The sequence below is a fragment of the Pan paniscus genome, chromosome 4, assembly GCF_029289425.2.
Source record: "Pan paniscus chromosome 4, NHGRI_mPanPan1-v2.0_pri, whole genome shotgun sequence".
Classification (NCBI taxonomy): domain Eukaryota; kingdom Metazoa; phylum Chordata; class Mammalia; order Primates; family Hominidae; genus Pan; species Pan paniscus.
The window spans coordinates 153994576-154020375 of record NC_073253.2 but is presented as its reverse complement, the minus strand read 5'-3'; the positions used below and the strand labels follow the sequence as shown (position 1 = coordinate 154020375).

Genomic DNA, 25800 nt, shown 5'->3' with positions numbered 1-25800 from the left:
ACACCTGTAATCCCAGCACTTTTGGGAGGCCGAGATGGACGGATCACGAGGTCAAGAGATCGAGACCATCCTAGCCAACATGGTGAAACACCGTTTCTACTAAAAATATAAAAATTAGCTGGGCGTGGTGGTGCGCCCCTCTAGTCCCAGCTAGTCAGGAGGCTGAGGCAGGAGAATTACTTGAATCTGGGCGGCAGAGGTTGCAGTGAGCCGAGATTACACCCTGCAGTCCGGCCTGGTGACAGAGCAAGACTCCATCTCAAAAAAAAAAAAAAATGAAAGGCCAGAACTGGGGGTGGGTGAGAACTGCACTGTGAGTCTACAGGTTTCCCTTCAGGCTTGCCTCTGCTCTTAATTTGTCCTATGATCTTGAAGTTGTTTTTTTAAACTCCTGGGCCTTAGTTTTCCAAGCTGTAAAAGGAGGTGTTGGACAAATCTGGACTGTCATAACTTATATTGAGGACTCCTTTTATCATTTTCTCCTATGAATCTCCTATGATGACATATTTTTCAATCAAATTGCATTTATTAAGAATCACGTTCTCTTTAGAGTTCTTTAAAGCCATGTAAAACTGCTAGTTGAGAGCTTCTCATGTAGATGAAATAACCAGAGTTTCCACATGGAGTTGATAGGGTCCCAGACAAGGGAAAGTTAACTGAATATTTCAGTATGCAGCCTTACTGTGGATGCTTTTATGATTCCCTCTGTGCAATAATGTCACCCATTATTACAGTCAAAAACTCTTAGTTAGGAGCCACTAGATTAGCTGATCTCTGGAGTCTCTTGTGACTCTAACGTTTGACGAGTCTGCAAAGTAGTTCAGCTGACAGGTAGAATGTAGAATGTAGACTATAGGGGGTTGAGGGTAGAAGTGTGATCAATACCTTTTAAAAAATATAGAGAGTTTATTTTGTAGAGCAGTTTTAGGTTTACAGAAATATAATACCCTCTCAACCCCATCCCCATTCCCTAACCCCCAGTTTCCCCTATTATTAACATCTTGCATTAGTGTGATACATGTTACAATTGATGTGCCAATATTAATGTTATTAAAATCCATAGTTTTGTGGGCCGGGTGTGGTGGCTCATGACTATAATCCCAGCACTTTGGGAGACTGACATGGGTAGATCACATGAGCCCAGGAGTTTGAGACCAGTCTGGGCAACATGGTGAAACCCTGTTTTCACAAAAAAATACAAAAAAAAAAAAAAAAAAAAGGCTGAGTGTGGTGGTGCATGCCTCTAGTTCCAGCTACTCAGGAGCTGAGGTGGGAGGACCAGTTGAGCCCGGGAGGCAGAGGTTGCAGTAAGCTGAGATCACACCACTGCCCTCCAGTCTGGGTGACAGAGCAGGACCCTGTCTCAAAAATCAACATCAATTTAAAGTTTACACTAGAGTTCACTGTTTGTGTGTACATTCTATAGGTTTGGACAAAAGCATGGACATACACATCATTACAGTATTATACAGAATGGTTTCACTGCTCTAAAAATCCCCTATCCTTCACCCATTCCTCCCTCTCTTCTCCCAGACTCCTGGCAACCACTGATCTTTTCACTGTCTTCATAGTTTAGCCTTTTCCAGAATATCATATAGTTGGAATCATACAGTATATAGACTCTTGAGATTCACTTTTTCTTATTTAGTAATATGCATTTAAGACCCCTCTATGACTGTCTGTGGCTTGATAGCTCATTTTCTTAAATTGCAAAATGATATTCTATTATATGGATTACCAGTTTGTTTATCCATTCATCCATTGAAGGACATCTTGGTTGCCAATGCCTTTTATTTAGTTGAGATTTTTATTCACACAATTTTAGGTTTACATGCAGTTATAGAAGTAATACAGAAAGATCCCATGTACCCATTACCCAGTCTTCCTCAGTAACATTTTGCAAAGTTATTTTACAATATGACAACCAGAATATGGACATTCATGTAATCTACCATCTTATTCAGGTTTCCCTTGTTTTACCAGTACTTGTTTGTGTGGGTGTATTTTTAGTTCTATAAAATTGTATCATGTGTCTAGCTTTGTCTAACACCACAGTCCTTATATAGGGAATTTTCATCACCACAAGGATCCCTCATCTTGTCCTTTTTTAGTAATCATACTCACCTTCTCTGTGTGTCCAAATTTCCTCCTGTGAGGATTGGATTAGAGACCTCTCTAATGGCCTCATTTTAAAGTAATCAAAGCCCTATCTGAAAATACAGTCACATTCTAAGGTACTGGAGATCAGGCCTTCAATGCATGAATTTCTGGGGGAGGAACAATTCAGCCCTTAACATGCAGTATGTATCCCCTGGTTACTGGCTTTTTACCCTCAACATAATTCCCTGGGATATCAATAGTTTGTTCCTTTTTATTGCTGAGTATTATTCCATGAAATGCTGCCCAGTGCTTTTCATTTAATGTACTTCAAGTTAATATTTTTAAAGCTTTGTGATTAGGGGCCCTAAATTAATGCAAAAGTACAACAAGCAAAAAACAGAGAGGTTAGGAAGCATAGAACAGACTAACTTTAACACTGATTTCCTTTTACTGAGTTACCATGTATCAGCACTGAAAACCAAGATTTGGAATTTTTAAATAATCATTCAAAATTAACGTGAGGAAGAGTTTATTTTTTGGAAGGAAATACTTAACTGTCACAATATTCTAAATTTAAATTTCAAAAATATATTTATGGTCTAATCTTTGCTCTGATTCTGTGTTTGTTGGAGAAATGCTTAAAGATACAAATTTCAACATGTTTGGTTGCTTTTGTCATAACCCCTTCTTCCCCACAAACTGCTACTTTTGTTAATGTGATCTTCCACTCATGATTGAATTTAGCTGCTTGTGTCTTTTTGAAAATCTGCTCATGAGACAGAGGTTATGCTTCATGAATCTTAGATGATAGAGTTAGGACATACAAGGTCTCCTGCCTGACATGAAGGGAAGAGGGGCTGCCCGAGAAGTGATGGTGAGGAAGTACTCACCAATAACAAAACTCCTGAGAAATCCTCATTGATGGGAAATATTGGGAAAACTAGACTGAACTGATGAGACATCTCATTTACAGACTATTTTCAGAATAGTAAGGTTTCATTTAGTTATAATAAAGCCTCAAATGTAACAGGCTAAGATACAGATAGGGTCTAGAAAGTGACATTATATAAACCAATGAAAACCGCAATTCATGCAAGGCCTAAATGTATAATAATGTGTTACTAGCACAAAGGTCTTTAAAATTGTATGTTTGTGTTGAGCAGTGGACATAGAAGAAACACTTTCTGTATCCTTTTATTTAAAATTACAGTGTATGCTGGGTCTTCTTTACGGTCATTAAGATACTTCAGGTTATCAACCCGACACAGTCTTTTGAACTTCTTGTTTAACATCACCCACAAATTGACAACTACTACTCTATTACTGCTACTAATGTTTATTGAGTGCTCCATGTGAACCAGGAACCATGCTGGCCACTTTAATTAATTTAAGCCTCACAGTTACCTTATGAGTTAAGTATGGTGGTTATTCCCATTGAGAGTCAGGGACACTGGGACTCAGAGAAGTTAACCTGGCCAAAGTCACATCAACCAGGAAAGCTTGAGAGCCAAGGATGAAATTTTGTGTCTAGTTCTTTCAAATTCTAAATAGAGGGGGATTGGAATAATACCTTTTAGAGATATCTATCCAGAAAAGGATATAACAGAGGAGATTCTGAACCACTGATATGAGCCAAGAAATTGAAAACATCAGTGTAAAATATCCAAAGTCCATGGGTAGCTAGAAACTTCTTTTTTGCCCTTCTCGTTCTCTTATAACGAATACTCTCAACTAGAAAGGAAGGCCCAGATGAAAAGTACCCTGGAACATGCTGAGTGTTAATCAGCATATCTCTAGATTGCCACATTAAGAAGCAAAGCCCCCTAATAGAAATTTCATTCCAAAAATATAGTGATTAAAGCATATATGTATAAATCTAAACCTGTTTACATAGGCTGATATTTATTTCAGGAGATATAACTTGGGCATCTTCAAGAATCAAGTGCACAATTTATTTCAAAACCATTCTAGAGCAGTGCCATCCTATAGAACATTCTGCAATGATAAAAAAATTCCCTGTTCACCGTGTCCAATGCAGTAGGCAATAGTCGCCTATGGCTATGAAACGCTCAGTGTGGCTATTGAGGCTCAGAAAGGGAATCTAAAATGTCGTTTAGTTTAAATTTAAATAGCCAGGCATTTGGCTTCTGTATTGGACAGTGCAGTTCTAGAAAGTAAAGGTGTAATTATAACAGATATCGTGAAATTCTAAACATATCTTTTCCTTCATATTCTCATCATCTGTTTCTCTGGGCAGGGGAGTGGAAAAGGGGAGAAAGAAGGAAAGTGTTGTTGTGTCCAAAGGTAAAATCATTTTTAATGTTTATCTGTCTCAAATTTAGGCTGTGTTTTATTGACAAAATTTAGGAAGGTTGAAGATTTGGCAGGCTTGTCTGTCCCCTTGCCTGTGTGAATGTGTCAGCACCTCATTAATCATGTGGTAAACTGTAAAGGCCCTTTTCCCTCCTACCATGGGCCTATTTTTAAAGGACACTTCAGTACCCCTTTTGCACCTCACAGTGTTTTTTTTTTTAATTTACAAGTCGCTCTGTGGATTAATTTTAGCATATGTTTTATTTAAATATATCCTGAATATTTCCAAATTGAAATGGGAGAAATTGTTTTGTGGTAGGGAAGTTGTGCTGTGAGTTTTTGAGGAACATATTAGCTGCTTATTTTCTAGAAATTAAAAGTATAAAGATTCTCTGTATTATCTTTTTTCCAATTTTGATTGGCATTTCAGCCAAATGATTCTATCACACATGTGGCCCTGGTGGTTCTTCTCTTGCCAAGAAAAGAAAAACATATGGGGTATAGTTTTTTTTTCCTTAACCGTTTTTGACATTTTTGTTCAATGTAGGATTAGATGACAGTGTCTTTGAAACATACTGAATATTTTAAGCCTTAAGTTTGTAGAGCTTGTGTCTTACAGGTGCATGGTGAATTGTCATTGTTTTTTTTTTTTTTCCTCCTAAGACAGACATCTAGAATAACCACTTTCTGTATTTCCTGACACTGAAAACAGATATGGTTTGGGATTCCTTTTATAGTTTCTTCAGCTAACGACTCCAGTGACCGCTCAATTGTGGTCTCATAGTAAATCAAAATTTCTTTGAAAGACCCAGCTCTGTTATGTAATTGTAAGTCCTAAGAAGTCGTCTCTCTAAAAAGAAAAGTGAATTTCTGTTGCCTTAAATAATATTGACTTTGCCACTGCATATGATAGTTTTTGAAGGCAAAATAGTAGACCGTTTTCTTCTCTTCTTCTTTCTTTTAAATTAACCTGTAAACATACAAGCTGTGTTTACACATAAGGCTGTGTCAGATCTGGTTGGTCAATCATGAATAAAGAGAAGAACCACTCTGCAAACTTCTGCATCAAACTTACATGTCATCCCCCAAATGATTTGTTCTAGATGGAATTTGGGGTTTCACAGTGGCTAAGGAGAATACTCTGATTCCCTGATTGAACTCTCAACTGTTTCCTATGCATTTTAATTAAGTAGATTTAGAAAACAAAATCAACCTTATGCTACTAGCATGGGTGATGTGTTCATAGCCTGCAATTCGTGGGCATCTTTGAGGCTCTGGGAAAGGAAATTCATCGTATTTTGCCAGGATGCACTTAGGTCAACGAGGAGGACAGTGGAACTTTTAAGTATGGAAAGACTGTGGGGACTGGCGTCCAAGCTGACAATTCACAGGCATAGGCCAGGGCCCGGCGTTTTCCCCTCTGCCCAACTTAGCTGATGAAAGAGTGTTACACAAGACTCTTCAGAAGTCGATGCCCCCTTCAGCCAACTTGGAGAAAAGGCTTCCTCAGAAACTGAGGCCTCCATCTGTGCCAACCCTTATAAAGCGGTTCACCTCTTCAGAGGCTAATGCCTCTCAAAACCAAGAACAATTAAAGCGAGAGTCTTTCCAAGCAACTGGGGAATTGAGCAAAATAAATCAGAAATCCTCAGCCTTCGCTCTGGAGGCTCGCCTCATTATGAGAGCAGATCTATTAGCCCTCTTGCCATTGTCTTTCATTTCTCAAGTGAGGTGATTCTAATTAAATTAATCTGCATGTCAATCTATCGGTGATCAATCAAAGAGCCTGAGGTTTCCCCTATGCTGCAGGGTGCTTGCGGCTGACAGGGGCTGATAATGGAGGAAGAAATAAACTGTCGAGCAAAGTTAATTAGTCAACATAATAGGTGGATTAAACGGGAGCGGGCTGATTGCTGTTTCCCGTGTCAAAGCATGAGGTGGGAGCTGAAGCTGCAATTACAGACAATTATTATATTTGGTTGTAAGAGGTCGCATGAATAAACATATCTCTGTGGGTTTCAGTTTTAATCCCTTTCCCCATTTAATATAAGGAGAAGCGTAGGTCATTTCTTCTCATTGTTTTAGTCAAAGTTCTCTGAGACAACATCTTTGCCTGTGTCTCTTCTGGCAAACTGGGTTCACAGTCACTTTATGAGATGGTTTCAGTGTCTAAATTATGCCTTGGGCCAGTCCCACCAGTTTTTTTTTTTTTTTTTAATTTGAAACAGATCTAAGACCCTTAATTAGCAGGAATTTTTTGGGGTGGGGTGATGGTGATAGTAGTGAGGGGGACTTTGGTCTGATGAACCAAACTAATGTGGAAAGAAAAACGTACAAGAAATCTCAAAAAGACATCCAGGAGAGAAAAATGCATCCCTGCTCTTACTGAAATCTTTTTCATTTCTCTATCCTCTTAACCCTGACACAGTGGGGAGAAATATTTTAAAGATTCAAAAGATTTTTATTTGCATGATCAACTGTGATATCTGCTTCAGTGTCTAAACTGAAGGGTAATTTAGGTGAAACACAACCACCCTTGTGTAAAAAAATATGCTAATAAAGATCCTCTTGTTAAAATTATGGTTAACAGTGTACCTTCTGCTGTATAACTATAAACTGTGCAATTTTACTTAAAACTGCATCAAAAGCGTTCCATGCCAAAGACCCACTCATCAATAGCTCCTCTTGTTAGACTTGTACAGCATAAGCACCAGTTATTATGTGAAATAGCTATGCAATTTTCTTCAGCTCCCAGCTGTTATTTATTTAACTTGAGTTTATTACCCACCACGCTTTTATATTAAAATGTTCATTCATTTCTTTCTTATGTCTCCAGGTCGTGGTGTCTACGACAGTCAATGTGGATGGCCATGTCCTGGCAGTCTCTGATAACATGTTTGTCCATAATAATTCCAAGCATGGGCGGAGGGCTCGGAGGCTTGACCCCTCGGAAGGTACGCCCTCTTATCTGGAACATGGTAGGCGAATCATTTTCATTGGTTGGCATTGCTACTTTAACTGTGAATATATTTGGTTTCTTTCTTCCACTCCACCACATGTTCTATTCTGTTTCAAATTTCAAGTCTTTTTGAATAAGATTGGTCCTCTAGGGTTTTTTCTCTTCAACATATGGTGGCAAATATTTAAAGACAGGAAAATATCTCTGAGGCCCACCTTTCTTGTGGGACCACTCTCTACTCTGGAAATGGCTGATATTGCCTCCTTTCAGGTTGAGAGAAAGGAGGAGGCCTGGACCATTGCTTTATTCTAAGCTCCCACTGGATTACAAAATAAGGAAAGGCCAATCCAAGGGAAAAATAAGGAAAGGCTACACAATTTGGTATCACTAAAATTGTGATATATTTGACATGTTTATAATTGACCATTGAGGTTTTATAATGAACCCATCCTCTTTACCACCCTCCTGGTGTATCTCTGTGACCACCTGTTGAACTTCATTTGGAGATCAGGTTCAATGTCGAGGTTGGAGGTGCTTTCTGAATATGAAGCCCAGACCAAATGTCCCTCCTGTGCCCTGTACCTAACTCTCACCTCTTCACCATGTGATAGAACTTGCTGTCTGTAAGTAGACTTTGGTAGGGAGAAATCCCATTTGTCTCGAGAATTATGGCTAATCAGTGGTGCCTTTGAGAGGACTGAAGGAAACCAGATAAAAATTTGAATCAAGGAAAGTTAATGCCACTCAGAAGAACCATGGGTTGGGTTAGGGGCACGCCTGAATTTTTCAGTGCTGCATGTGTGTGTAATGTATCCACTCTTCCTCCTCTCCACTCATCCATCCATCCATTCATCTATCTATCCATCCATCCATCCATCCATCCATCCATCCATCCATCCATCCATCCATCCAAGAATGAGTGACTGAGGCTCTGCTGGATACCAGTCACCATATTAGACTTTCTTCAATTGCCTCAAACTCTCAACCCATTTCCCTCACTTCCCTTTCCAGTTTGCTAGGGTCAGCAAGATTCTTTTCAGAACACTACCACGCAAATGATCACCTGATTGCCTGTTTTTTTCCATGGGCCAGGAGTTGCCCATAATTTACAAGGTAGAAAACTCCCTTCTCTGCCAGCATCCCAATTTAATAAACACACCACTCTCATCATTTTTGCCTGGCTTTTTCTCCTGTGCTTATGGAACACACGAACTGTACTTTTTATTAATTAGCCAGATGTAATGCTCTTAGAAGGGATTCTTCACCACATCCAGTTTTACAGTCTTTTTAAAGTAAACCATCATCTTTCAAAAGCTGCTTCTTTATGGTTTCATTAGTGCTGAGATGGATGGATATTACATTTTGCAGGAGGCCATTTCAAACACCTGCTCATGATTACATTCCTAGTTCCATTTCTGTACTTAAAATTATTCTGATCCTCACTTTACAGTAATGTTGTCTTCATAATACCCTTGGAGTCACTTAAGGCATTGTGTGACTAGAGGTGTTTAGGTGAAAGGAGGAGGAAAAAATTAGGAAAATACTCAGTGGGCATGATTTGGAGAGTGCTGCTTAAGGAGTGAAGTTATGTTTTTGACTGTGGGTGGTTAGTTGCAATAGGTACTGCCCAGTCTGGTGACAGACTTGACTGTCAGTTTGAAATCTGGGTTCACACTTTCAAAATATGCTCAGGCCATACCCAGCTCCTATTTCTGCTCTTGGGAAGCCAGTGAGAAAGCTCCTGACACCACACAAATTATCCCTCCAACAAAAACCAAAAGCAAACATAGAATATAGCCTTCTCTAAAGGATCCCTATAGGCAATGAGGATCAGTAACATTATTTTGCAGCATGATAAAGGACTGGGTCTTGAAATAGGTACCAGGAACCCCAAATTCAATTTAGTTTCACTCTGGCCTCTATTTGACCTTGGACAAGTCGCTTTAGCTTTTGGGATCCTTGATTTCCTCCTTGTTAAAATGAAGGTGATGATCTGTAAGAGAGTTAAAAAAAAAAAATCTGTGCTTTGGGTGGGGGCAGGTAATGTAGATAGGGAAGTGGGCTGGGTGGAGGCTGAGAAGACAGGCAAGTACACGCTCTGGTGGCCCTCGGCCCCAGCCAGTTGTTGCTAAGGGGAATGAGAGCCCAAGTGGGGCCAGATGTTCCAGTTTGGCAACAGTGAATTTTTAATTGTTGGTAACTAATTACAAAATTTTTGGACACTGAAGGGAGGAGAGGGGAAAAAAAGCCACTTAGGAAGAATGCAGCCACAGGTCAACAGTTTGAGACCTCTGGATCAACACAGCTCTAAGCTTCCTCCCAGCTCAGATATTCCCTCTTCTAAGAGTGTTAATATTTCAGTTGGGGTATCATATTATTCTAAGTTTTAAAGTCAGCATTTTATTCACCTGCTTCAGTTTATGAGTCCACAGATGGCCATATTACTATATTTTTCAAAAAATGGTGACATTTCACTGTGTAAGTGGTTGGCCATCCTTGGGGACATAGGTATGTCCTATTTCCTTCAGCAAGGGGCTTTGCCTTCACCGAAGCCTTATTTCACTTCTCTCCAGTGGAAAGAAAGTGTAGACATGTTCAAATTCTTAGTAATGACAATAGCATAGAAATCTGCTTCTCTGCAGAGTGAGTCAACCAACCACACAAAACCACCCACTCATTTAGACACTTCAGGCTGACACATAAATATCTACTCAGCAAAGGATGACTATTGAACTCTTTCATTGGTAATGTGTGGGAGTGGACCTAGATGCTAATTCATGTTGATGTGAGGGTAATACTTTATTTTGCTGTTGAAAAGTCCTATTTCAAAATGCTCTGTTTAAAAGACTTTGAGAATCACACACCCTCATCCCTCTGTGTCTCCACTCCCACCCCCCACCGCCTTCAAACGCTACCACATGGTGAGACGGCAAAGCATGTTCTCCTCTTGTGACCTGTGGGAACCTACGTTCTCCCCCATTCTGGACTTTTTACTATCTAATTTACAGGTAGCCTGAATTATTTTGGGCTATTCTGCAAATCTCTATTTATATCCTGCTTGTCAGACCGTTGGAGGAAGTTTCCTTTTGTGGCTCACCTTTCTGCGTATAAGTAGAGACAGAGATCGTGCTTTACATTCATGCATGGGCTTTCTTATGTGACCCATGGACTCGCAAACCCCTGTGCTCTGATAAATGACCCTGTAATTCAAGTATGAGAGTTGACAAAGGCAAATTTATTTCATAGACTCTTGCATGGTCCAAAGATAGTGAATCCTGGCATGCTATAGATCGTGGAAAATGGTCTTCCCCCGTACTTTCTCTTCATTCATAAATACCAAGATTTTATTTGGCTGGATATTTATGGGACCATTTAGCCTAGTGAGGTTTCTTCTTTAAGCAATAGCTTTATGGAAGATGTACAGTTGTGGAGAGAGGCAGCCTCAAAATGTAACTGCTCCCTCAGTTCCAATTTTTGAAAAAGCATGAGCTCGGGATGAAAGGAGCTGAGTGGCTGCCACAAGGCTATGTTCAGCGCTACCCTGTGTACTTGCCTTGTCTTCCAGTCATTTGGGCAAGTTCATGAAGACTGTGTTCTGGGGAGTCATTGAGGGGCCTGAGGAGTGTTGCTATTGGCATTGTTGTTCCCCTGAGTTCCAGGTTGTGTTTACTTGAATTCAAGGCCAACTGTGGCATCAGTTTCTCTGTTTCTTCCCCCTGTGGCAAAATGCGGTGCCCTCACAACACTGTGGTGCAGAGCCCCTGTCAGCTTGCATGCGCTAACACTTTATTATCTAATGATCTAATATGCAACAAGGCAAAGTGCCCGTGCTCATCATTCTGACATAGAATGCCGGGAGAAGTGACTAAATTACTTTATGTACCATTAGCGCTTGCAGCTATGGTGAACTCACCGGCAGCATTTATGCAAATGCCTGTGAATACACTCTAGTGGCTTTGTCAGGAAACCATCTGACAAGCAGTTTAAATGCTCATTTTTTAAAGGGGATATATGTATTTTTTTATTTTGGTGTGCATGTGTTTTTCTCCTTTCCTCTCTTCTTTTTCTTTCCCTTCTCCCCTTTTTGGGCTTTTGGAGGACTTGCCTCCTCCATGGTGACTAGAGAAATGTGAGCACGTTCTAGAGCTCACCCACCAGTGGGAGCCCTTTCCAGGAGTGGGATTAAGTCCCCAATAGGGTATTCTTTAGATCTAGTTTTTTTTTTTTTTATTGTTTTGAATATGTGCATCCTTCATATTTATTTGGAAAGAAAAACAATGGAACTATTAGTCAAGAGTTTTTAGAATATAAACATATTAGTGTTCATGAGCTCTGACCTGGGGTCCTACTTATTTTTTTAGATTGAAGATAGATTCTTTAAAACATACTCAGTTTTTAAAAATGGAAAATGATTGAAATTTAGCTTTTGTGGGCATCAGATACAAATCAATTAAATTTCCCTTCAAAGTTATAATAAAGACTGCAACATAAAACATAAATGTGCCAAGATCTCAAGATAAATAAAAACAATAGTGGAGTTTGGTCACACTCAAAGTATTTTGAAGAATAAATACTGATGATAGACTCACTGGGCCCATCTCCTGGCTGTGATTAAAGCTTTGGAGAAATAGAGTCAGGTGTTCACCACCACCAGTGAATTCTGACCTTTTGGTTGCAGTGTCACATTACAACTGTCCCTGACAATATGGTGGTGTTCTTGATCTTTAGCATATGACCTTCTATAATCCGTTTGATCCAGACAGAGGCAGTTTTTGCTTCTGTCAGTTGCCCCTGGGTGTCCAGCACCATTGACTTCCTGTGACCAGCTGCATTTAAATGTGTTTTTCATTTGTTTGGTTTTTTTGTTTGTTTTCATGTTTTTACGGAAATGTGGAGAAAGATGGTTTGAGCTTGGAGAGACTACCCCAAATTGAGCCTGTCTCTTTTCCCTTCTGTATAATATGGTCCTAACAAGAGGATAGAAGGAGGATCAGGCTCTCTGGCTGAAGTGGCCCTGGGAAGGTCACTTTGCTTCTGTGGGCCTCAGTTTTGTATGTCCAGTGAGAGCCAGGTGGGGTCCTCTCTAGGCTTCCTTTTAGCATGTACTATTTTATGGTGCTCTGAACTGAAGCCATTGGCACATGACTTTCTGCAGGAGGTGACTTTGGAGAAATAGGGCTTCCTGGGAACAGAGAAATCCACTGTCATTTTCTAATAGAACCCTTCCTCTGGATCTCCAGCCAAGGGATAAGGTGTCAATAAGGTGGACTTGAAATCGCTCATTCATACTAAGCAGGCACTACATGCCAGACATTAAGCTAGGTGCAGTAGGATAATGCAGACTCAGTCCTTGTCTTCACAGAATATATGATGTGAATAGAGAGGAGAAGTACTAAGCAAAATTAGAGTGGTGCGTCAAAGGGGGACCACAAAAGCAGAGGAGAGTAATGAAGTGTCAGGGAAGCCTTGTTTGAGGAAATCTCATTTATGCCAAAACCGAAGAGATGAGTAGGTTTTTACTAGGTGTCTTAGTCTGTTTTCTGTTGCTTTAACAGACTGGGTAATTTTTGAGGAAAAGGAGTTTATGTCTTACGGTTCTGGAGGCTGGGAAGTCCAAGGGCATGATGCCAGCACTGGTGAGGGCTTCCAGGCTGCATCATCCTATTGTGGAAAGGTGGAAAGGCAAGCAAGTGTGGGTGAAGAGAGCTCACTTTTATAACTAACCCACTCCCACAATAATGGAATTAGTCTGTTCAGGAAGGTAGAGCCCCCATGACCTAATCACTTCTTAAAGGTCCTACCTCTTAATACTGTTGAAACTGCAATTACATTTCAATATGAATTTTAGTAGGGACATTGACCCATTCATCTATTCAAACCATAGCACTAGGCAAAGGGGACAAAAAAAAATTGCCAGGTATAGGAAACTGTGCACAAGGGTTGTTTTGCTTAGGTGAATTCCAGGAACAAAAGGAGACCGAGAGGGCTCCTGTTGCTCCCAGGCAAGGGAGGAGTGGCAGGAGATGAGACTAGGGTGGCTGTGAGGGCTACATCATGCAGGCCAAAGTGGGCTGGTCAGGCCATGGTCTTGGTGGCAATTGCGAAGTGGGGAGGAGGTCAAGCAGGGCTTTGATGAACTCAGTTTCAATTACATGGGCTCCTCAGATCCCGTGAAAGCCCAGGGCAAGATTGCTCAGACCTGCTTATAACTTTGCTTTTTGCTGCTGGACTTTGGAAACTCACCAGGGAGTTGGCTGTGCTTTGGAGCTGTCCCCCTAATTACTCCTTATTGTATCAATAGTGCATGTGTTCTTTATAGAAAGTCAAACATTTTAAGAGTCCTTTCTCCTCTTTTTTTTTCAGATGGCTTCGTATTATTGATTTAGTTTTTCATAAGTGGCTTAGAAAGGGTGTACCTTTTGGCATCTTTTTAAATTTGTGGAGACCCTCACCTTTTCATGGTCTTTAGAGTAGAGGACTGCTGCATTATTTGACCCATTAAAATGTATATTACCCCACCAAAACTTAGTGAGTGAAAATAAACTAAAACAACGGAGAAAAATATACCCTCCCAAATTTCTCTCTCCCCTCCCACCAGGGGCAATGCCTGAGCCACAGCTCACACTGAGTGAAGTCAGTGAAGGATGGAAGGTCATTTCTTTCACTCTTCCTCATTTTACAGAGACCCAGAGAGGGGATATAATCTGCTCAAGCTTAAACATAGCTTGTTTCTGTCAAAATCCATTCAGCACTCTTTGTACTTGTCCATGTGCATTTCAGGGTTTGCATAGTTTCCTGGTCACCTGGATAAACATGCCAGAGGATTTGGGGTCCACCCCAATGCCTGTACATTTCATATTGGCCTAGCCTTGCCTCCAGTCTTTCTGGGATTCCCAGGATGCTGAGAAGAATGTCTGTAAAATAAATCCAGCTTCCTGACAGAAATGTACATTCAAGGGCAGATGATGGATGATGCATAGCTTCCCACATAGCCAACAGCCCTTCTGTGGCTAGTTTTGATGCAGAATCCCAGCCAAGCCCACTAAGGCAAGATCATCTTGGTGAAGGGCCCAGGCTAAGTAGAAAAATATTGGTGTCATCTTTTGTGACTGAGGGTGGCATGTTACAATTTACCAATTGATTTCCCTACTTGAAAAAAGAAGACAGGTGCAAGAGCAGAACATTAGGGATAAGAATACCCAGCTGTGTCATAAAATAGAGCACTGAGACCCCAGATTTTCAGGTATCAAATCAGGGCTTTTACTTTGTGCAGTTGAGAAGATGCCTTTTGTCTTTCCTTGAAATAGAAAGGATGTGGTAAGTGGTCAAGATAATGCACAAAGATGTGAGTGAAGACTGATTTCCTGTGTATTCCCTGAGTAATTCATAAAGCAGGTAACACCAGAAATCCTAACACTGGGGATATGGTAGCCAGCAGGATCTCAGCATCAGACAGACTGAAGAGTTCATGAGCAGGTGATCTATGTTCTGCTCATTTGACCATGGCACCACCAATAGCACTGATAACAAAGGAGAAATAGTGCTCAGACTTTTTTGCCATGCTTGACAGTAACCAGGCCAGGTAATAATATTTATTATTCTATTATTATTTACTACCACTATTGTTGTTTTTTAGAACTATTAGCATTTATGGATCATTTACTATATATGCCAGCACCATGGTAACTATTTTACTTATCATCTCATCAAGTCTTCCAACAAATCTCATGATATATAATGATTATTATTACCATTTTACAGATGAGAAAACTGAGGTTTAGAAAGAGTCAATAACTTACTCAAAACTGCAGAACTAATTAGAATTGGACCTGGAATTTGACCTTAGGTCTGCCTAATAACAGTGCTAAGAATAATAACAATAAACATTCCCTGAGCCCTACTATGACAGGCACAGAGTGCTATAGGTACCCTGTTGTAAAGAGGAGAAAACCAAGGCTAAAGAGAGGGTCAATAACTAGCCTAAAGTCACACAGCAATTAAGTAGTAGACCCAGGGTTCAAATCCAGGAAGCTTGATGCTGAAGTCTGCACTCTCATCTACTGCTCTGTTACATTACAGTATGAGAAATTCCTTCCATCTCCTATCCTATTGTTCTTATTTTTTTCTTAACACAAGCAAGGCAATTGTGCTGGTATCTTCAACATACTTTTCAAAAGTTAGCCCAGAGCATATCTTTTTTTAAAAATGGGGCACATCATGTATATTTACTTTATAGTTGATTTTCCTTCAGAAACCTGAAGGAAATTTTTCCCATGGCTGGGACACATTCTGCTAGTCGAATTTTTAAAAATGCTGATTTTATTCGATGACTAGTATATTTTCTGTGGGGCTGGCAAGATAATAAGGATGCTGGTAATATTTTATTTATTTGCAAGAATGTCCTAACTCATCTCCCTAGAAATCATTTGTTGACCATATGGGCTCTCTGGCACGTGTACAATGTGTGGAGGAAGGAGTCCATGAGAAAATGATGAGATGATGAGTTAAACAACCGTTAGGATACGGAAGAGTTTGTAAACCTCATGCTAGAAATAACATGGGAAACCGATTTGGATATAGGGAGGCTAGTTTCTTATATGAATTTCTTGACAAACCTGTAAACTGTGGGAAATTTCCAGTATTTGGTTGGTTGAGCTAATAAATGAGTGAGTCACACCTTACTTATTTTAATAAGCACAAAGTGTGGTGTGTTGTGTGTTGTAGGGGAGATTTGGGGGGGAAAGATTGTTGCTTTCTACTTATATTTTGGCCAGAAATGACAGGACTTTATGTAAAAACTTTTTTTTATGAGACAGGGCCTTGCTCTGTTGCCCAGGCTATGAAGTACAGTGGTGCAATCATAGCTCACTTTAGCCTCAAACTCCTGCACTCAAGCTATCCTCTCACCTCAGCTTCCCAAGTAGCTGGGACTACAGGTGCACTCCATCACATCAGGCTAATTATTTTAGTTTTGTAGAGACAGGGTCACTATGTTGCTCAGGCTGGTCTTGAATGCCCGGGCTTAAGCAATTACATCCCCTTGGTCTCCCAAAGTGCTGGCATTACAGGTATGAGCCAGCCTGGTCAGAACTTTTTTAAGCCTAATTTTTTGTGTCTTATATTTGGTTACAAAAGCATCATAATTCCAATTGCATTGATTTGCCTAATTGATTGTTTCAAACCAAGCTGTCTCTATACTTATCTGTCACAGGAGCTCCCCTCACTTGAGAATTTCAGAGGCTTCAAATGATGTTTATGGGCAAGTGGAAGCTTTGATGTGTTGTTCATAAACCCTTCTTAAGATGAGATATTTAGAAGCAGTGGCCAGGGGTTGATTTTGAAATATTTTTGTTTGACCATTTTCAGTTATATATGCAGAAATAAATTAAAACCAAGCTGTGCCACTACCTTACTACATGACTGAGTATGTACTTTGATTTCTCTGGGCCTCTGTTTCCTCATCAATTAAGGTGGGTCTTGGAAGAGCCCTTCAAGCTCTGATGATTTGTTGTTTGAACCCAGCTAATTCTGTGAGAGGTTCTTTTATCTCTTGAGGGGCTACACACCTGCAGCCTTGGAAAAGTGGCTACCAAAATGCCCAGGTGAAAGGACCCAATTTCCCTCCACCTTGGCCATCTCTGCAGGAGGTTAACAGTTGGTTCTAGGAGGCCTGGAAAAGCCATAGAAATGTGGCATACATAGCCATTGTGCCTTAGGTAGCTATTACCCTGCATTCTTCTCCCTGGATTTCTTCAGCTGGGAAGGTGTTGTGTACAAGCGGCTTGATAGTTTGCAGTGAGCTTTCAGACCACTATTTCCCATGCAGTAGGTGAGATAATTTTAGAAAATGGAGGATAAACATTTAAACATTTTTAATGGTTGTGTGTTTATGTTAATGCATAAACAAAACAATAACTCCAACTTCAAAATCATGATCTCACAGCTATTATTGCTTAGGGCAAGACTAAAGTTAAAGAAAAAGTTGATCTAAACAAACATAGCAGCTAAATACTATTAAGTAAATAATAGTGTAAGTGGTACAGGGATAGAGGAAAATCAGGACTGAAGTTTGGGAAATGCTGTTAGAGAGGGCTGTAAGGGTTGGGGGAAGTAATAATTCTTTCAAGTCACCAGGAAACAGTGTAGGACCCTGGGAAACATTCTTTTTTTGAGTCAAATCATTTTTAAAAGAAAGTCCTTTAGGCTCAGTTTACCGTTAGAATAGACTTAAATATCCTAACAGGATTTTAAAAAATAAAACTCCCAAGCTGCTGTCTTTTTGTTTTTAAACAAGTAGGGTCTGCATGTCAGAGAGCAGAAATTAGTTTGGAAAGAGGACTTGCATCAAGAGAGAAAATCAGCCAGGGTCCACCCAGGCAGCGCATTATGATAATATATACGGAACCAGCTGGACACTGAGCAAGGCTGACATTGTGTTGTCAAGGGCAGGATCGCCCATCAATTTCTGAGATAGAATTTGAGTTCAAATGACAGAAAGAGCAGCAACTGTGTTGAAACTGATGCATGGGGGAGGGGCAGGCAGGCAGGAACCACCGGGCCTAAAGGCAGGAAGTCCTGGTACCTCCGGAAGGGGGTGGCTCTGTTTTCTCATCTGGCTGCTACCCTTCCTTCTAACCTTAACATCTGTCAGCAAGATCCACCTGGGTCCTTGCATGATTAGAGCCCACCAAAGGGGGAGCTTACTGGTGCTAATTTTAACCCCCAAGAGAATAGAGTGCCTGCTGCTGAAATGGGGGCTAGGTCGACCCAGGAAATGGGACTCCACGTAGCCACCAGTTGTCAACCTAAGAAGCCTATTGTGGGTGTAGTGGCAATTGTTAACAACTTTTGGAAGAATTCTTAACTTTTCAGCTACTCTGTTTAGTTCCTTAACATCTTAATAACACCAGTGATTCCTCTTTAGTTCATTTGCTTATTCATTCAATCATTCATCTATTTAACACTAACACATGTTTATTGACTGACTGCCAATTATATCAGACAATAGGGCTACAGAGGTGATAAGGCAGGGACAGTTGTTAGCATTATGACGTAGACTGTCACATAAGTGTAAGTATTTATGTGCTGATATTAGACAAATAATGGCATGCGGAATGATTTAAACTGCAATGATGGTTAAGTGCTATAAGGTACAAATACAGACTCCTAAGAGAGCTTAGAACTGGGGGACTCAGCCAAGTCTGAAGAATCAGGGAAACTTTTAAAATTTTAAATGAGAATGAACAGGAGAGGGGAACACATATTCAAAATTCCACGTGGGGATAAAACATTAGAAGCTGTAGGGAGGGCAAATAGGGAAGGTAGGTTAGGTCTGAGATCCATTTTTGAGAAACTAAACTTGGAAAATTTCCATAGGTTGTTTACTCTTTGACTTTGAGATGTGGTTCCATTACAGTTTCTTAATCATGAGCTAACAGAACTCATTGTCCATAAAATGGTAGCATTTAGAGCAGTGTTTTGGGTGATCATGGCCTTACTGTTACGATAGCGGTTGTTAAGTACTTTCTCTGCATCAAGTTCAGCGCTGAGCACTTTGTATGATCTCTTTTAATGCTCTTAACAGCCATGGGAGGGCACTAGTATTATTAATTTTACTAAACACATTTGGGAAACTGAGGCCATCCTTTAAGGATTTGGTCGTGGCCAAAGTTAGGTTTTTATCTGCAGCTTTTGAATCTCCAAGTAGTTGACACAGGGGTCCTCACCACTGTTTTTTCTTATTGTTTAGTCAGTGCTAACCTCCCTTCCACATTGGACTTCAGACGTGGAGAGAAATTCTCCTGCTATTTGAGCATGTAATATAATACCTGCTTCAATTGAAACAAATTGACGACATTACTCAAAGGCAAATTGAAAAGCCAGATCTATGCTAAATCCCAAGGGTAAGTTAGTTGGCATGTGCAGTGATATATGGGAAGGTGCTTTTCTGGGTTAAGATAAAAAGTCCTGGTATCACGTCACACTATCAGGCACCCCATCTCAAACTCCCTGTGCCAGCCCTGCAACTTGAAATACTCAGTGGACAGAAATGATACTTTATAGAAATTAGGTGGTCATCATTGTTATCAGATGAATATGATGCCATCAGCATGATTTTAGCATCCTCAAAAAAAAGAGATTTACCTGGAGGGACACAAGAGAAAATCTGAGGCATGGATTGCAGGACGGTGGCTTTTCTGCCGGCCTGCCGTGGGCAAGTCGGCTGGGAGATGACCTAGTAATTAAAATCCTGCTTAAACGTATGCTGCTGGTCAGTTATAACAGAAGCACTAACATGGGCAACCAGAGAAAGATAAGAAAAGCGAAACACAAAAGTAACACTCTTGAGCCCACAGGGTGCAGAAATAGATCTGAATGGACTGAGTGCATATCTGAACACTAAGCATGAAAGCAGAACCCAAGTACTAATATATTTTTATCCCAATCTGTGAAATTAATCAATATTTTATATGCGAACATATGCTCCTGTGTTGCTGGCTTATTTAATTGACAGTTGCAATCAGCAGGATACCAGTTGTTCAAACCCACATTTTTCATCCACAGTTCTGGGGAGAAATGCAGCAGGGGACCCAGGGAACAGGGACACAGACAGTGTCAGATTTGAGGCCTCTTCTCAACCCTTCAGTTTCTTTCATCGACCTTGGGGCAAAGTAATAAAAATTTCAAGATAGTGCAAATGTTGAATATGAACAGAGAGCAATGTACTTGGGCTACTATTTAGAAGAATGATAATTAAAATGAACGTAGTTGGTACAAATTGAGATCTTTAATTCTTCATTGTTTTTTATCTGTTTCTCTTTTGAACATAGCTGGAGAAGCCAACAGATACTGAGCACCTACTATGTGCTGGGCCTGAGGCAAATGCTGTTGGGTGTATTATCCGTGGGCTGGTGGGTGAGGGGGATATATCCCAGCCAGTTCCAATGTATTGGATCATTTCTTGACAGAGGAAGAAAATATATCTTTGGTCTTTCTTTGCCAAAATCTTCTGGCGGAATCATCAAACCAGCTGTGCTTTTCCAGTAACTATTATGTGCAACAAATCTATAAAGTCAAACCTCATATTCCTCTACCTTTCAACTTTGGCAGAATCCTAGAAACTCTCCTTGATTTGGTTAGCTAAAGGCCTGTGGAATCCAATCTTTGCTGTTTAAAAGAAAAAGAGAGTTGGGGGAAAGTGTTATTAAGGTACTATTTTAGAATAGTCTATTTGTTAGTAAATTGTTATTATTTTCATGATACGTGCAACATTCTATAGTGAAGACCATTGGAATGGACAATGTCCAGATTAAAAATGAAAGTTAAAAGGAACTGCCTGATACTTTAAAAATGTTTCTCATAGTGTTGCTATCGTTTGTGTTAGATGTTCAGACTCAGTGTGTGTTTAGCAGCCCAACATGTAACAATAGAAAAGCTTCTAAGCCTGGAAGTTTGGCAGTATTTTCAATGTTCCTGTATTTAAATTGGCACCTGTGCTATTATATTAGGATGCCATTTTCTGAACTTGGAAATAGAAGAAGGTGGAGAGAGATTTTACTGTAATTCATATGCGGGTCTGAGTCTTAGGGGGAAAATAACTTTACTTGGAAATAGAGTAGTAATATTCTGTAAAGTTAATAAATATCCACCCTCTATCTTGGGGATAAGAAATTACACAACTTAAGATTTTATGGGACTTTGGCTGTATTTGTATGATTGAAGTGAATATTTTAGCCAAACTGAACAGAAATTTCAGATAAACACCAAAGTCGAAGCGTAGTTTGGGTGTTTTAAACATTTGACTATATCAATCAACATGGATTCTCAAAGTCTCAAGTCCAGTTGAATCCCTGAGATTCAGCTATGTCATTTGTAAAGTGGAATGAGGAATATGGTCTGTTTGCCTACTGCTCAAGGTTGATATAAAGAATAATGAAGATAATGTATGGTAAAGCCCTTTAAAAACTTAACAATGCTAGTTAATTGTCAGGTATGGGTTGAGTGCAGAGTACTGTCTACCCAGTTTGTAAATGAATGAGGTCCCTGTCTGCAAGGGATGCATTGACTAGTTGGGGTGATTTGCCTATGTATATACATGCCCAGCTATATATATATACACATGCATATATCAAGATGAGTTCAAGGAAAAGTGCAGTAAATAATAAATGGGAAAGATAGGAAGAGTTCACTAAAGGGTTAGTGTTTTGTAGACTGGGATAGAAAGAGACACCTTCATGCAAAAGATGGATCTTTTTGGCAAGTAACTGTTTGGGTGATGGAAGTAAGTGGTATATCTTTCATAAAAAAATGCTGGGAACATGCAAAGGATGTTTGGAGACAGTGGATTTGGGAAGCTGGTCATTACCATCTTTCTTTTCTTCTTCCCTATTTTCCTTCTCCTTCTCCTACAGCAACTTCTCTTCTTCCTCCTCCTCTTCATCATCATCTCACAATTTTTGCCCACTCTGTACTGAACTCTTCACATAGATTAACTCATTCAAACCTTACAACAATCCTATGAGTGGGCTGTCTTACAATTGTTATCCTCAATTAAAGTGGTAGAAACTGAGGCTTTCAAAAAGTGAAGTAATTTGCCCAAGCTGGTAAATGGTGAAGCTGAAATGTGGGCTAGCTGAGGCCCCCTGAATCCAGAGCTGGTGCTCTTAACTGCTGCTGAGGCTGAAAATGAGGCTAGAGAGGGAGAATGGGCCAGACTCATGAGGGTGGACTTGATCCCGCTGGCTAAGTTTTGAAAGCTGGTATTTGAGGAAGGTTAATCTGGGTTTTGATAGGTAGACTGGACTTTGCATATAACTAATAATTATGTAGTAGAAATGAATCACAAACAGGCAAGTGTGAGTATTTGCTCTTTGATGTCCAGACAGAACAGCCCAGACCCCAAAGAGTAATTTTTGAGGAAGTTGAGTCAGTACATCATAGAGTTGAGATGAAAGTGGACTTCTCATTCTTTGCATGGCTTATGTGGGCAAAGTCAATGATACATATTCCTGTGCTTATGACATCACAGATCATCACCACGGAAACATCTGTGCTGTAACAAACGCTGGATTGCAGTGTCACTGAATGTGTCAGGGAGGAGAGGAAACTGGCTCAAAATGATAAGGCTCTGAATAATGAAAGTTCACTGAAATATGTTAGCAATGGCAGCCTCGGTTGTGGAGAGAAATATAAGCAGAACTATTCCGAAAAGCACAAAGCAGGACTTGTGCATTATTAAAGGTTGGGCAAGGTTGGTTTCAAAATGCTGCTCACATTCAAAACATGGTTTTCTTAAAAAGTCACTATCTATGCTGTCTTGCATGATGACAATAAAAATCCTTCAGGAACAGGAGCTCATCTCCCAAACTGCGTATAGAAAATCTTCTGCATAGCAAAGAAAGGCCAACTGGGGGACTTCTGTGTGTTTTGGGAGAAGACGTAAAGATCAGGAGCAAAATTGGCCATGATTATGTTTATTGTTTGGTAAGTCAGTGACAGTATTAGTTCAATGATTGCAGAAATTAATAATCAGTAAAAGATGACTCTGAGCCCTCTGAGGATTTATATAAGTTGCACAGTGGTAGATCATGAACTGAATCCAGCCTTCAGCCATATTTATGTTTGGGTTGCATGGCACCTTCAGAAATTATGTATTAGTTGCTGACAATTGAAGATAGAGAGATTATATGAAAACCTGGATTTACTAATGTCTTTTATAATCAGAAGAGCTGGTAGTGCTGGATCCACATTCTCAAATGGCAACGGGTAGGGAAAACTCAGAAATCATCTTCCTTTTGGATGAAGCACATACTCTACATTTAGCCACAATCCCCACCAATCCCATTGCATCTCCTCATCCCATTTCATTGACTTACCTTCCTGCCTAGCCCTGTGAGCATTTGATTTTGTGCTCCTCGTTGGAGGGATTGGAGATTAATCGTTGTTCCTAGCACAGTTCCTAGTCTATAGAGGGCACCCCCTATATTGTAGCTCTGATTAGTCTTTATCAGTTATAGGCTGAGTTATGAAAACTTGATCCTGAGATCAGCGGTATCCAATTGAACTTCCTGTGATGATGGAAGTGTCCTATCTCTGTGCTGTCCAATATGATAGCTACTAGCCACTATAACTATTGACTACTTGAAATGTGGCTGGTATGACTGAGGAAATAATTTGTATTTCATATTAATTAATTGAAAATTAAGTGTAAATAGCTGCGTGTAGCTAGTGGCTACTGTAATGGGCAAAGCAAAAGCAGATTGAGTAATGGGATCAAACATCCAGTCAGCTGTCCTCATTTAGGATAGAATGTGGAAGATAGACAGTAGGGTTGTGTGTGTGAACTTGCCCATCTTACAAGAGATGACTTATAGTAGGCTTCATCACCTAGGGGCATCTACTTCCAAAGCAGGAACCACTACCTGGCTAGAATTCTTGTCAATTTCAGGAGCCTAAGACATGTGTTTTACAAAATGTTTATGTGCACATTCATAGCAATAAGCGTAAGTCATCTTAAGCTTAAATGGGAAGTCTGACTGTTCTCTGTCCCCTAAATGTTCAGTTAAGGGTACTACTTAAGTATAATAACTGTACTTGTGAGTGGAAAAGCCTACATTATTTGATGAGCTGCTTGACTCCCACATTCACGACAGCATAGAGCCAAGAGCCAGGGTGAGTGAGGGTACTGTGAGAAGGAAGCCTGTGGAATCTTGCTAGACTGCTGGAGGGATCCTCTCTTCTTAGGGCCAAGGGCACACAGGCTGCCATCTCTTGAGATTTCCATCGTGAACACACTGAGCACATCTAATGATCATGTTGCTATAAACCAGCCCACAAGTAGGATTCTAAAAGATCCCTCTCTCATGCAACTGTTTCTTTCGTTCCCACCTTGTTTGCCTGGGAAACTTGTCACTGGCCCTCTCCACCATGCCTGGTAGTCAGAGCCCTCCCTTTGTCTTTGTCATAGAGTTGAAACCCAGAGCCATCTACCAAGCTCTGGCTTATTGGCAACCCACTGGCCTTTTTCCTGAAACCTGCCTGCCATAAGCCAACTTTTCCAGTTGATCAATAAATGACTTCACTGCTTCTAGGGATATATACATGGAGGACAAAACAGATGTCTGCTTTTTTCACTCCAGTTTAAGCTCAAATTATAGCTTCTGCTCCCACACCCATACCCCTGCCCCAGCAAAAAAAAAAAAACATGCCTCCTTAAAACATAGAAATCTTAATGGAAATGATAGAAACAGTGTTGTAGCTAATTTTGTTAAGTGATGACTAATACCGATCCTCTTGTAATAGAAAAAAAAAGAAGAAAACACACATGACTATCTTCTGCTTGGATCATTCATCCAATTGGAATTATACATCATCTAATCTTACAGTCAAATTCTGCTAAGAGGATACCATGTCTTTTTTATCTTTGTGGGCAAACATCAACGTAAACCCCTATTACAATAGTGAATTGAATGATTCCTAGAATTCAATAGGAAGAGAAAGACAAAACCCTCTAACAAAAAAGTAGATTCTACATGTTTTAAAATTTCTTCTTAGCAAAATTCATAGCAAAAACATTTCCTAGAAAAAGACCAAGGTAATATGAACTGAGAGTAACTAATGAAATGCTAAATTATCTGCATGCATCTATGTTTTTATTGCTGAATTTGGTCCTGCCTCCAGACATAAGGAGGCTAAAAATTCATATTCAGATAAGGAAAGGCAAACCTTGGCGAACAGATGGAGCAGAGTTCAGCATAAAGGTTTAATCCTATCAGGCCGATTCCTGTATGGCCATCTGGATAATCCGGCACACACATTCAAGGCCTGTTAAAAATACGACTCCAGCCAAGATTAGCGTCACAGATTTTCCACTAGACTTGCTCATATTTGACTTTATGATTTTCCAGGCCCAGGAAGACTGCTTGTGAATAAAGACTTAAATAGTCCTTGAAGAAGCAGTTGCATATTTTTTTAACCTGAAAATTGTTTCCCCTTTTCACAATATTGGGTGTCCATTTTTGGAAGGTTATTTTCATTTCCTTTTTTCCCCTTGGCTTTCATTTCCCAAACTTTTCTTACAACAGGACAATAAGGAGAATTGGACTAAAAATAATTTTGTGCATAAAAGTTCTCCTTGTCAGGATGAAGAGAGTTATTTACTTATTGTATAATCAGAGGCATGTGAATGTACTATTGTTGCAACAAATATCACAATTGGATCCATGAATAATTCATTTTGAAAATTCTCTTACCCTCCATGACAATTTTTCCCCATTGCTTTGCAATGGAGTGACTGACAGTCATAGAATAAGAGGTGGGAAAGAAACCCAAAGAACTGATGACAATATTTGCCTTTGGCTGCTCTAGGATTAATATTTTGTACATTTTAATTTTGGATTTGGCAGATCAAACGTGAGGTGGAAAACAGT

General features: G+C 40.0%; 1 protein-coding gene across 11 annotated transcripts in view; it reads left to right on the top strand.

Annotated features, from left to right (window-relative positions):
• The window catches only part of EBF1 (EBF transcription factor 1), a 401593-nt gene that overhangs the window by 266901 nt on the left and 108892 nt on the right, over nt 1–25800 (top strand). For 6 of the 11 annotated variants that reach the window (XM_008972405.5, XM_003818998.4, XM_063604690.1 and 3 more), the window contains exon 8: nt 7250–7391. In XM_008972405.5, coding sequence (XP_008970653.1) covers nt 7250–7391 — 142 coding nt within the window. The remainder of the gene's footprint in view (nt 1–7249; nt 7392–25800) is intronic. The other 5 variants (XM_055112837.3, XM_055112836.3, XM_063604691.1 and 2 more) reach the window with 1 other exon arrangement.